At 42.6% G+C, this 14459-nt stretch overlaps 1 protein-coding gene across 3 annotated transcripts in view; it reads right to left on the reverse strand.

Annotated features, from left to right (window-relative positions):
• The window catches only part of KDM4B (lysine demethylase 4B), a 194247-nt gene that overhangs the window by 122361 nt on the left and 57427 nt on the right, over positions 1-14459 (reverse strand). The window contains exon 1 of one of the 3 annotated variants that reach the window (XM_088672965.1): positions 7024-7861. The exons of the other annotated variants lie outside the window; for them this stretch is intronic. Within the exon in view, the coding sequence (XP_088529091.1) occupies positions 7024-7031 (8 nt within the window). The 5' untranslated portion in view covers positions 7032-7861. Of the gene's footprint in view, positions 1-7023; positions 7862-14459 lie in introns of those variants that run through there. 3 annotated transcript variants of the gene reach the window in all.

Consider the following 14459-nt stretch of genomic DNA (forward strand, 5'->3'; position numbering starts at 1 on the left):
TTAGTGCCTGTAATTGGGAGTTGTAAAGATAAGATTAATTGAATCTTGAGGATGTTAAAAGTTTAATATGTTGGAACATGGTTACTGCGTTATCAGAGTCTGCAGACTGCAAAAGCAATGCATGAAGTTCTAGAGAGGAGTCCCAGGGAGAGAATTAAAAGGAGTTTGCTTGGACAGGAACCCAGAAAATTGTGTTAATGCGCTTAAAAGCAGAATAGGAGAAAATATCTGCAGCCCTCACCCCATGGCCAACAAACACACAGAAAGAACAGCCAGAGCACGCTTGGCTTGCATTTAACAGGAGGGGACTCGGTGCCTTCTTTCAAATGCTCAACAAAATTAAGAGTGGAAGAAAAAATTAACTGAGCCCAGTCGTTGCGCTAGTAGCACATCACATATAAAACCACATAATGAAGGAGGAGATGGATGGGACGGGGTGAAACCTAACCCTCCTCCAACAATGGCTTGGCTATAGGAAGAGGTCAACAACTTTCGCCCTCCCTTCCCCACAGGTGGGCAGGGTTTGCGGCACTGAGTGGGGGCTTACCTGGTGCCTCCAAACTGCTTAGGTTGGCTTTGACCCACCCTCAGCCAGGAAGGATAATGGACGTCCGACCGGGGGGGGGGGGGTCGAAGGCCAAAGAAAAGAGGCAGAGCCTTCTTGCCTAGGACTTGTGCTGCATCTCCAAACCTCAGCAACAGTGCCTCGCTATCCTCCCCTGTTCCAACATTTAATATAGAGAGGGGAAGAGGATCAACCAGGTAGTCTGAGGTGCTCCAGAGGCCCTCACAGCACCTCTGAAGCATAGCAGCTGCCGGGATCATCCCCCCACTCCAAGTGCAGTAGGAGGGCTGGGGAAAAGCATAGCACAACTGTTGAGGTTGTTATAAGAATTGTAAGGTCTTAGACATATATAAAGTAGGGAATCAAGAGATAAAAGGAACAACTGGAAAGTTTGGCCTTGGAGTTCAAAACAAAGCAGGGCAAAGGCTAATAGAGTTCTGTCAAGAGAACAAGCTGGTCATCACAAACACTCTCTTCCAACAACACAAGAGACGACTCTACATATGGACATCACCAGATGGGCAGCATCGAAATCAGATTGATTATATTCTCTGCAGCCAAAGATGGAGAAGCTCTATACAATCAGCAAAAACAATACCTGGAGCTGACTGTGGCTCAGATCATCAGCTTCTTATAGCAAAATTCAAGCTTAAACTGAAGCAAGTAGGAAAAACCACGGGGCCAGTAAGACACAATCTAAATCAAATCCCTTATGAATACACAGTGGAAGTGAGGAACAGGTTTAAGGATTTAGATTTGGTGGACAGAGTGCCTGAAGAACTATGGATGGAGGCTCGTAACACTATAAAGGAGGCAGCAACGAAAACCATCCCAATGAAAAGGAAATGCAAAAAAGCAAAGTGGCTGTTCAATGAGGCCTTACAAATCGCGGGGGAGAGAAGGCAAGCAAAATGCGATGGAGATAGTGAAATATATAGGAAATTGAATGCAGATTTCCAAAAAATAGCAAGGAGAGACAAGAGGGCCTTCTTAAACGAGCAATGCAAAGAAATAGAGGAAAACGACAGAATGGGAAAAACCAGAGATCTGTTCAAGAAAATTGGAGATATGAAAGGAACATTTCGTACAAAGATTACCATAATAAAGGACAAAAGTGGTAAGGACCTAGCAGAAGACATCAAGAAGAGGTGGCAAGAATACACAGAGGAATTATACCAGAAAGATATGGAGGTCTCGTACACCTCAGGTAGTGTGGTTGCTGACCTTGAGCCAGACATCCTGGAGAGTGAAGTCAAATGGGCCTTAGAAAGCACTGCTAATAACAAGGCCAGCGGAAGTGATGATATTCCAGCTGAACTATATAAAATTTTAAAAGATGATGCTGTTAAGGTGCCACACCCACTATGCCAGCAAGTTTGGAAAACTCAGCAGTGGCCAGAGGATTGGAGATCAGTCTACATCCCAATCCCAAAGAAGGGCAGTGCCAAAGAATGCTCCAACTACCGCACAATTGCGCTCATTTCACATGCTAGCAAGGTTATGCTTAAAATTCTACAAGGCAGGCTTAAGCAGCATGGGGACCAAAAACTCCCAGAAGTGCAAGCTGGATTTCGAAGGGGCAGAGGAACCAGAGACCAAATTGCAAACATGCGCTGGATTATGGAGAAAGCTAGAGTTCCAGAAAAACATCTACTTCTGCTTCATTGACTACGCAAAAGCATTTGACTGTGTCAACCACAGCTATGGCAAGCTCTTAAAGAAATGGGAGTGCCTGATCACCTCTTCTGTCTCCTGAGAAATCTCTATGTGAGACAAGAAGCTACAGTTAGAACAGGATATCGAACAACTGATTGGTTCAAAATTGGGAAAGGAGTATGACAAGGCTGTATATTCAAAATAAAAAAATTCCTTCAGTAGCACCTTAAAGACCAACTAAGTTTATATTTTGGTATGAGCTTTCGTGTGCATGCACACTTCTTCAGTGTGTACCAAAATATAAACTTAGTTGGTCTTTAAGGTGCTACTGAAGGAATTTTTTTATTTTGCTTCGACTCAGACCAACACGGCTACCTACCTGTAACAAGGCTGTATATTGTCTCCCTTCTTATTTAACCTATATGCAGAAAGGCTGGACTGGATGAATCCCAAGCCGGAATTGAGATTGCCGGAAGAAATATCAACAACCTCAGATATGCAGATGACACCACCTTGATGACAGAAAGCGAGGAGGAATTAAAGAACCTTTTAACGAGGGTGAAAGGAGAGCGCAAAGTATGGTCTAAAGCTCAACATAAAAAAAAAAACTAAGATCATGCCCACTGGTCCCATCACCTCCTGACAAATAGAAGGGGAAGAAATGGAGGCAGTGAGAGATTTTACCTTCTTGGGTTCCAGGATCACTGCAGATGGGGACAGCAGTCAAAAAATTAAAAGAAGCCTGCTTCTTGGGAGAAAAGCAATGACAAACCTAGACAGCATCTTAAAAAGCAGAGACATCACCTTGCCGACAAAGGTTCATGTAGTTAAAGCTATGGTTTTTCCAGTAATGATGTATGGAAGTGAGAGCTGGATCATAAAGAAGGCTGATCGCCTAATAATTGATGCTTTTCCATTATGGTGCTGGAGGAGACTTTTGAGAGTCCCATGGACTGCAAGATGATCAAACCTATCCATTCTTAAGGAAATCAGCCCTGAGTGCTCACTGGAAGGACAGATCCTGAAGCTGAGGCTCCAATACTTTGGCCACCTCATGAGAAGAGAAGACTCCCTGGAAAAGACCCTGATGTTGGGAAAGATGGGAGGGCACAAGGAGAAGGGGATGACAGAGAACGAGATGGTTGGAGAGTGTTCTCGAAGCTATGAACATGAGTCTGACCAAACTGTGGGAGGCAGTGAAAGACAGGAGTGCCTGGCGTGCTATGGTCCATGGGGTCACAAAGAGTCGGACACGACTAAACGACAAAGATATATAATAAAAATTCATAAATGTACCAATCAAACACATACATAAATATATAAACCACATGTCTGAAGCTGCACAGGAAGACAGTCCTGAAACCATTTTTACTCCCATGCTGACCAAGTGTTTCTCTGCAAGGAGGGAGGAGGTGGGAAAAAAAACCTTTCCATTTTCTCAGGAATCAAGTACTGTAATTACCATCTCAAAGGAATGGCCAGACTATCATAACCCCACATTGTCTTAGGGATCCATATTTTATGCCAAATACTAGCTTTCCATAGGAAATTCCAGGTAGCTAACAACTGTACCCTTAGGAACTCTTATCTGGAACCTTAGCACTCAAGCATCTAAGTTTTGCCACAATGGTGGGATAGCCCGCCCACCCTGGTGGCCACCAGCTCCTTTCTCCAGTGCTTAACCTACTGGTACCTGCCTATTGCCAAACAGCAATTTAATCTTCTGTTTTAAGCTCTCTTGTTTCTCTGCTCGAGGAGAGACAGTGATAATAGGCTATCCTCGGGGAGGAAGTCAAAATGTCAGGGAAGATCAAACTGTTCGCTCATTAACCTCAAGGCAAGGTGTCAAAACAAAAGGGAGATGTTCAAATATCCAGAAATATCATTTCTGCCAGTTGCTCTGAAACCCTTCCATTACGGCTGCAGCAAGGCCCAGGCACAGCACTATCTCCAGATCTCATCTCGTAAATGCATTTGTATTAATAGATATGCCATATACACCCTAGAAAATAAGGTTTATAATGGCAAGTGATTAACATAGAAATCTCCTTATATTTTTTAAAAAGGAGAGAGCATGACCCGAACAAACATTCTGAATTCCCAAATGTCAGCATGTTACTAGAGCAAGCTGCCACATGTAAGTTTTCAAAACAAGGATATAAAGAAACTTTAAAGTCAGAGGGGTTGTACCCAGCTAAATTCTACTCAGACTAAAGCTACTGAAATTTATGGAGCTAGGTTTGTCATGTCCTTTCATTTCAGTGGTCTACTGACATTGGATACAACAATCCAACCTTGGGAAAAGTAAACTATACAGCCTTCCCAGGAAGGCAGCACTTCAGGACATGTTTCTCGTAGCGGCAAAAATAACTGCATTCAAATGGCCACTCTCCCTGTTGAACTTCAGGGAACTGACAAAAACTTTTCTATTTCAACAGGCATTTAAGGGGTTTTCTGTTTGTATGATTAATTTTAATTTATTTCCCCCCACTGTGCTACTTGTAATTTTTCTGCACACTGCTGAGAAACTTCAATGATCAAGTGACATATAAATAGCTGAAATAAATAAACTAACACAAGGGGCGTACCTATGGTTTTCACTTACTAGCCAGCCTCCAATTCAGGTGTGGAGAGCCTCTGGACTTCCAGATGTTACTAAAGTACAACTTCCATCACCTCTGGCCATTGGTCTTGTTTGCTGGGGGTGGTGGGAGTTGTAGTTCACCAATACAACTCACTATCTGGAGGACCAAAGACTCCCCACCCATGTCATAGTTGTGCTTGCCACCAACCTGACCACCGCCACCACCCAAATAAGTCCAGAAAGTCCTAGGTTCAATCCCCAGAATCTCCTAGCAGAGCTGGGATAGTACAGTGGTATCTTGGGTTACAGACGCTTCAGGTTACAGACTCCGCTAACCCAGAAATAGTACCTCGGGTCAGAACTTTGCTTCAGGATGAGAACAGAAATCGTGAGGTAGTGGCGCGGCAGCAGCAGGAGGCCCCATTAGCTAAACTGGTACCTCAGGTTAAGAACAGTTTCAGGTTAAGTACAGACCTCCAGAACAAATTAAGTTCTTAACCCGAGGTACGACTGTACTCTGTTTGTAATTCTGGAGAGCTGAGTGTAGACAATACTGAACTAGACGGACCATTGATCCAACTCTACATAAGGCAGCTTCCAATCTTTCTAGGGGAGAGGCAGGCACATTTCCTTGTACTTAAGTTTAGAAACGTTAAGAAACACTATTTATTTATTTATTCTATTTATATATTTCTTATCTGCACTTTCACAAATATTTCAAGGTGGCTTACAAAATATGCTAAAATTAGTCCAGAAATATACTTAAAATATAATTTAAAATGTCAATGATTCAGTAGATACCGGTTGGCTAAGAAGAGAAATCCATATTGTGAAAACCTGTCTAAATGGTAGTTTTCAGAAGAAGTATGAAAACAGGCATGGGTGGTGTCAGGGGGACTCCTTACAGGGACCCGCCCCCCAGTCATCCTGACCAGCACTTTGCCCAGTGACAGCACTAGCAGCGGGTCAGGAGGGAATGAGGAATGGAGCAGGGTGGAGAGAGGGCTCTCAGACGTGTCAGAGCCCAGGCTGGCCAGAGAGGGAAGGACAGTGCAGCGAGGTGCCGGAGCCTCTGCAACACTCCAGCCAAAGGACGGGAGAAGGAACGCAGCCCCTTCCGGTGCCCGGATTGAGGCGTGAGCCCACACACAGGGCTAGGGGGAGGCGCTTTGGGGTGCCCAGGCTTTTATGCTGGCCGAAGAGCCGGAAGCAACCATTGCTGGGTTCTGAATCGGACTAGGCAGTCATGTTTTCCGATATCTCTGCACTGTAAATAGTATGCACAATAAAACTCTGAAAGAGAGAGCGGACTGGAGCGTCTTTACTCGAGAGTAGCCGCAACAATCCCTTGTACTGACAGGGAGTTTCAAAGGGCACGGCCTGCCACCCTGAAGCCTCTCCCCTAGTGAAGGCCACCCAAACTTCAGAGGCATGGGGAATTAGCAGACGTGCCCCATCAGAGGATCTCAGTGATCAAAAAATGTTAAGTCTTCTACTGTTTCTTATCTCCTCAAAGCCACAGAGTAGAGCAAGCAAGAGCTCTTTTTTTGGGGGGGGGCCTTCTCCAGTTGAATAACCCAGCCTTCTACCCAATACCCTGGAGAGCTGCTGCCAGCTTGGGACACGTGGGCCAATAGTTTGCCCTCATTATAAAAGTAGCTTCATATGTTCATAGATACTGGAGTCCCATAGCATTGATTCCAAATGTTTTTGACTACCTATGTGTCTTTGGCTGCCCCGTTTTCCCTACACAGGAAGCTTCTGATATGATTCCCTGTATGCTTAAGTATCAAAGTACTAGGAAGACAGCATTTTGCACCAGTTATTTCATTTGCTGTTTGTTGACTCTTTGATAATATGTGTGTAACCTGAACTGAAATGAAGAAACAGTTCCAAATACTGCAGATTTAGGCAGTGCTTGGTGCAGCGGTGCGGATGGAATCACAAGCACCAGTATTCCATGCCACATGTATTTATTAGTGCTGAAACATTTACAAAAGAGGAGTGAGAAATTTATGATATGCAACCCATTGAGCCACAGTTATTATCTGGTCCTTTGAATGGCTAACTACAAATGATTTCCCCTAACCCCAGTGGATCAAAAAAATAATAATCCTTTTTAAATCTAAGAACCAAGCCAGCACAACCAGGAAAATGTAAGTTCACAGTGGAGTGGAGTGTTGCTGAAATTCAGTAACTCTCACCATGTAGGACATACCTTTGCATTCCAAGAGGCTGAAAAGCACCCCCTCTTCAGCAGATATGTTGCTCACTCCTTAAGTAAGTTGTGAAAACCTTCCAACCTTCTTGACAGAGAAAAGCACACATAAAACCTTCTCTTTACAAATAAAGCACACCTACACACTCCCTTTGTCAACAGCACAAGCCAAAGAAGCCTGGATTTTAGATATCTACCCATCTCCTGGGTAATGGTTTGATTTGCAGTCACAAAACTCAGTACCTGTCTATAACACTCACTCAGAGAGCAACAACACCCTCCCACCCTGCATTTCAAGGGCTCTGCAAATTATCACTGCCCACACCTACCAGCAAGCCCACACAAAAGAGCTCCCCTTTAAGACCGACTAAGACAGCTTGCAAAGGAAAAAAAAAATCATTCCTTGCACAATGTTTTTTGCTTTCATCAGTTTCACTGCCGGCCCCCATTTCATCCCTCAGATCTCAGCTCTTACTCCTGCCAGCCAGTTACTAGCTCCCTTGGCTGCAAACTTGCAAGTCAAGGTTCTCGGGTTGCCCCTAGCAACCCAACAGGTTTAGAGCTGCTCCTCTCTTCACGGCCCCTGGTTCTCCTACATGAAACAGCTGAAACTGCTTCCTGCCCCCTTCCTACAAAGACATTTGTTCGTGAACCCTATTTCTTTTCTGTAGCACTTCACTCTTTTAATGGAGCTTCCTCTCTAGGTGTCCCATTTCAGAAACTGGATGAGCAAAAAAAATCATCCAGGGCATTTCAACTATGAAATGGCTGGAAAGCTAGTGCATGCTGGCAGTAGCCAGAGGTTGAATTCATCTACGAACTAAAGCTATTAAGCTATGCTTGTTGCCTTGTACTCTCTGCAAACACAGTTTGGAGCACAATGCAACAAATTAGCTATCTTAAGGCTGTTGGCAGTAAATAGGTAGCTTATGAATGGCTTTCTTCATGGCTTCAGCTGCCAAAATTATAAAGTAGCCTGGGGATTAGTTAACTGCAACAATTCTGGAACCAAAAAAAAGTTATACAGTTTCTGACTGGTGTTCTGTGTAATCCTTTCCCAATCAGGCAGGATGCATACCACACAATAAATCTTGTCTGTGTTTTCCACCACTGCCCCGGCATTGTTTTGTGTTTTAAATGTTGCCATGGCTTATTTTCTTAGATATATAAAGCAGGCTAATCTGTGTCACTGGTGATGGGAAACAAGTGTCATCTCTGGTCAAGCAAGCAAGGAAGGGCCTATCCACATTTCAAGCCATCAACAGACCAGAAATAATATATAGTTATGAATAGGTGGATTGGTGGGATTCTGGGTGTTCCAAGATAAAAACAAGAGAGTTCAAATTTGTGAATATCGTTCAAAAATAACGTTCTGTGCGACACTGTTAACTATAAATAATCACTCATTAAAACTGTTTAGAACATACTTGACAGTTAACATTGGTTGTTGTTGTTGGCTTAAGTTTACACTGGATGCATATTCTCAATACCTGTCCAGAGGTTCAGCTCAGGAACACCTTATAGCACACTAATTCCCTAACTTTTCACCAAGCCCATATTAATGTGTCATAAGGAAACTGATAGTGCTCTGTAATCAATGTGAATTGAATACAGGCTCCTGTGAGCCCAAAAAGCCACTCACAGATCAGGCTGCCTGCTCACTGCTTCTACTCAGCCCTCCCTGGATGTGGGTAATTTCAACTTTGTCTATGCGGCATGACTGGGTCACTCAATCATTCTCAATTAAGAAACAGGTTGAACTACCCACTTTCAGAAAAGGCTATTTGTTGTATCTCTGCCTGAGCTGGCCTCCCTCCAAGCAGGAGCCACACCAAGAGTAGCAATTCATACAAAAATGCTGGGGAGGGGACCATTAGGGAGGGGACGGTTGGAGGTATTAATCTTGGTGGATGTATAACTTAGCCTAACCTAACCAGTAAACCACCAGAGCAAAGCACGTCTCCAATTTGTGACTGTTCTACACTTCCCCAACAACCACACATCCTCTAATGTTTAATCTACAGGGTAATCAGATTTAAAAATTGTTTGCTTGGCAAAAAGCAGGAGCTTTATAGTTGCTTACAGGGAGCCTCCTAACTGGACAATCCCATGAGAAAGATACTTTTCATTGTTGCTGAAGAGAATGCTATTAATAGTGCAGTTTTCTCAGTGTTTTGTTTATTCCCCTGGAATAACTTGATGGATGTGAATAATTATGAGACTATAAAAGCAAGCAAATGTGTTATTTTCTTTCACTCCAGATCATCAAACAAATAAAGTGTGAAACAGCATTTTTGAATACAATTTTCCCCTCTAATGGCTTAGAATTATTATCAAGCACAATGAACATAAATAAGCAAATGCCCAGCGAGCTTAAAAATTAAATGAGTGTGTCAAGAAAGAGGAAGACAGACCAGCCATCTCAGGATACAATGACTGAATCAGAAAACCTACAAAAGATGACAAGGCAGGCAGAAAATTCACAGATACTGAGACATCACTGCTACTAGGCCAAGTGATCTACAGAGCTTCCCACCTATACTATATTGCAACCCCCACCCCTTTAGGCTTCTCTCTTGCGAGAGGAAGGAAATCCATTTACCTTATCCCAAGCAATGAATGCTCTTAAAATTTTATTTGCATCAGCCCTAAGCAAACTTGTGCTTTCACTACTGGTTCTCCCTATTCAAACATAACTGTTCCCACCTGCAACTCAACAACATTAGATCAGGGTTAACCAACATGGGACTCTACAGATGTTGCTGGACTAGTTTTCAAAATCCCTGACCACTGACTATGCTAGCTGGGACAAGTGGGAGTTGAGAGCTCAACAACTCCTGGAGGAAATCCCAACTGTAGACAGTTGCCATCCTTAGTTTTCCTATTCAGTCTTCCACAAAAGGGCACAAACTTCAAAAGCTGTATAGAGGGCATGTATTTCAACTGCTACTCTGAAGAGGAGCATTTATATTAGCCAAGACAGCAAGTTCTACCCTCCATCATCAGAGGCAATATTCCTCCCATTACCAGTTGCGGGCGCCATGTGGCCCTCAGGACTGAGGGTGACCACCGCTGTAACACAGACATGTGACGTCACGCGCACACATATCTGCACGGAGTGTGTGTGACATCACACACACAACACACAACGTTGGGTTGCGTTTTTGGAGGAGGGCTCACTGGGGCATCCGGTTGGCCACTGTGAGAAGAGTGCTGAACCAGATGGGTCTTTGGGCTGATCCAGCAACTCTCCTAATTTTGAAACAAACCTCCATAGAAAGATCCCCCACTTTCTCCAGGAAGCTCATTCTGCCACTGAACTACTGTTAAAATAACACAGTCTACTCCCATCATTTAGCCTAAATGCATTGTCTCATAATTTAAACTCATTCCTTCTTAGCAAACAGAGTGAACACAATTGCCTTTATCCAAATTTCATTTTAGACATTAAAAAAACAACTTTCCCTTTTACTGTATTCCTATGAACAAAGAACATTACATATTCTTCCAGGGATTAATTCAGGGGGGTGCATCTTATTTTTGTACTCCCCATACGCTCTTTATGTCCAGCACAGTTACACCTTACAGAGAAAGTTATTCCTGAGCTACTCCTGCTGCTTCCCTTGATAGAAATCGTTTCTCTCTCAATAGAGGTGCTCTGGGAAGGGGTAGAGTGATGATCCCTGTTCTGGTAACTATGTGTCAGGGTTCACTAATATGATGTGATGGGCTCATCTGCCACTCAATGATCCCTGGATAGGGAAGGCACATTATATATAGAAGCAAAATGTTTTTGAATGAGGCAGCACTGCAGCTCAAGAGATGTGGTATCACTCCAGAGCCTCAGATTTAAACCTTTAAGTACTAGACTATGAAATATTATTTCAATACACTATCATAGCGGCGAGACTTTTATATGCACAAGATGGGAAGATTCAGCATTACCTACCATGGAGGAATGGTTGTTAAAATTATTGGACTTAGCTAAGATGGCAAATTTAACATGTACAATAAGAGAAAAATCATTTTCAATAGTTACTAAAGATTTCGAACTCCTCATAGACTTTTTGTGTGAAAAAGAAAATGAACTTATGATATCTGGGTTTGAGGATTGAAGAAAATATTGGTTTATAGAAAGCAGACTTGTTGGATGTTATCTTGGAGTAGATGTGTTGAATAATTTTTTTATATAGCTGGCAGACAAAGAATGGGAAGTTCTCCTTTTTCTTCTTTCTTCTTATTGGTTTGTGTTTTTATCTCAATTAGTTTTTTATCTTTAATAAAAATATACTGAATATTTGATTTTTACCTTCATATATTTTCTTTTAAACCTTAATAAAAATTATTGGGAATTGGACGATGTTGTACTGGGCAAACTGATGAGTGGGATGTCAAGAGGCCACATGGAAAGGGTTACTTTACAGATGCAAAGAAGGTGGCTTTCTTTAAACAAAATATAAGACACTTTGTAATGGTTTGTGGCACCTTTCACTCCTCCCGACCTTCTCTCCTGACTTTGGACAGATGGGTGGGAATAGCAACACCCAGTCACGTATCTGCGATACCTAGACAAAACAAACTTCAGTAGAAGCTGCCACCACCACCACCACTGTTTCTCACGCTTGCACCTGGGAAGAGAGACTGAAAGGGAAATCTCTCTGCCTTTTACTTAGGCTGCAAGGCTCTTAGTCTCTTCTTATGAAGCAGACAGAAATTCAATCGGTTTGGTTTTCTTTAACTCAAACCCAGGCCCACTCTCTGGTGCAGCCCATGGAAGGTTTAACTTCCAAAAGATATGTTGCAAGACCCTGGTCCACTATTTACTGTGGCACCAGCAAGACTTAAATAAGCGGTAAGCACCAAATGGCTTAAGGGACTGAATTAGTTTCCCCACCCTAAATAATCCAACAATATTCCTTTTCTAGGATTTATTTTAAATATAAAACAAGACAGCTTAAAATAGCGGTGCACATTTCTTAAGAAAAGTTACAAACATAGAAAATAATAACAAAAGCATACAATTGCTCTAGCTAAGATACATACATCAGTAGATAAGATCATGTTGCAAGGTTTTAGGTAGACGAGGCCCACGGCCCCCCTCCTTCTCACAGCCTCATGTTGTCTAGGCTCTTTGCAAGTTGGCAAAATGCAACGTTCTGTTCCTGGAGGTTCCATATTTATCCCAAAATACCCCACAAGGGGTTCCGGAATTAAACCAATGAAAATATTACAACAATTAGCTCTCACCAATGATGTGAGGTGTGAGACATAACTCTCAGCTGTCGGAAGTTAGGTACCTTAACTGGGTATTGGAATGTCTAAGGGGACTCCCCTATTCTTCCCAACCTAATTGAGAGAAAGCAGACCCTCAGGTGAAAGAGAGTTTCTTGATCTATTGTCCTCCTCCCAATACATGCCACAAGCCAGGCCATTCAGATGTAAATCAGGGCAATAGATAACACTTGGGCCTCTTTTTACAGCCAGAGGCAATTAACACATTCTCTAACACATTCTGAAGAAGTGTGCATGCACACGAAAGCTCATACCAAAATATAAACTTAGTTGGTCTTTAAAGTGCTGCTAGAAGGAATTTTTTTATTTTGTTTCGACATTCTCTACAGACAGCTATATGGAACGGAGTAGAAAAGGTACAGGCTGGCGTTTTTAAAAGCCCAGTCTGCATTGCTCTCTCCCAACATGCATTGCTACAGAACCAAGGAACCAAAGTTGTCTATTCTACAATTCCTATTCTATAATTCCTGTACCGATTATCATGACACACTTTATCTAGCACAACAGTGAAGTGTGTCTCAGATTTTAGTCTGGGTAGGATAGGTAGGGAGAAAATGTATTCCAAGCTGCAACAATTTAGGGAACACTGAAGTGACCACGCATGTAAAGGTTGCTCTTTTTTTCTTTTTTTGCTTCCCTGACTGAACACACCAAGCTCCTTCCACTACATGGCTTGCCTTCCATCTTCTAAGGTCTCCTTTGGGTTATTCCAAATTTGTTAACAAAAGTTCCACAGAGATGTAGAGTTTTAGAAAGCCATTATACCTGTGCTCCTATTTTGATCCCTACCACCATCACCACAGCAATTAAGTGGTGACTAGATTGCTCAACCTCCTCGCTGCGTCCCTTCCACCAAAGAGCAAATGCCAAGAGTTCAACTGGCAGACTTTTGAAAATGTCACTTCCATCCAACTCAAATTGGAAGGTGCAACAGTTAATTTCACAGTCTCTGCACAAGGCCTGGGCAAAAGAGGCTCCATGCTATAATTACCAAAACCATAAACAGTAACCAAAAGAAAAGAAGTGGATATTAGTGCATTTAAAATGCCTGAGACCGTTAGTCAAGTGAAGGGTTTACTCATGTCAAACTTAGTGACCACTCACAGAAACAAATACAGTACCTACATAACCTCTTCCTGATGACAAGAGCTGAAAGCTGTCAATTAAAAGTTCTGCGAGACGCAAATGTGTCCAGGGACAGATAATGTGAACACTGGCATTTATGTATGCAACCTGGGGATTGGAGAAACATTATCCAAGACAAATATGTGCTCCCATCAAAAATACATGCATCCACCCCCACCAGCAGGGTGTTAATAGGACAAATTAAATTCTGCTCTTAAAGCCCCAACACATTAAAGGCAAAAGGCAGGGGCAGGTAGGTTGCCTGACGACATGGCTCATGCTTTTACTTTATGCTCCAGCTTCTGGGGCTGAGAAACAGAAACAACACACTACACAATAGTGTCATATATTACAATGAGCATGGAGCAATGTTGTTGTTGGCATCCATCTGTCTCACACCTTGGAGCAATGCTAACCTATAGTAAAACAGCCCATTCATTTAAAAAAACATACCAGTATTGTTTATTTTTGTGTTTGTTTGTGTTTGTTAAATTGTAATTTTGTAATTTTTAAATAATAAAGAATTATTTTAAAATAAATAAATAAAATAAAATAACATACCAGCACATCTCAATGACTGTGAGGAAGGTAGAAAATGGCTGCCAAAAAGTGGGTGCAAAAGAAACCATAAACTGATATAAATCAAGAATGGGGATTTGGGTTGCATTCCCTCACAAGCAATCTTCTGAGGGCTGCATGTCAGTGGTGGACAGGGCCAGAGATAAAAGCAGACACAGCAACGGATGGGTTTCTTAACTTTGTACAGGAGGCTACATTTCTAACCAAGCAAAAGTCAGTGGTTTCTACACACAGAGAGATGCATGCCTCTCTCCAGCCAGGCAAGCAAGAGGCATTATCACAGTTTGTTAGGGCAAAATTCTGGGTGCGAGAATGCTCAGCCACCCAGCTCATCAGGCAAGGGCCTGTGGTCGTTGCGGAGTATAAAAGGAAGGAGTCCAGCCATGATCCGGAGCAAACAGCAAGGTTTATTACTGCGCAGCAGGTTCAATGCCAGACTG

The sequence above is a fragment of the Zootoca vivipara genome, chromosome 6 (assembly GCF_965207765.1).
Source record: "Zootoca vivipara chromosome 6, rZooViv2.hap1.1, whole genome shotgun sequence".
NCBI classification, from domain to species: Eukaryota; Metazoa; Chordata; class Lepidosauria; order Squamata; family Lacertidae; genus Zootoca; species Zootoca vivipara.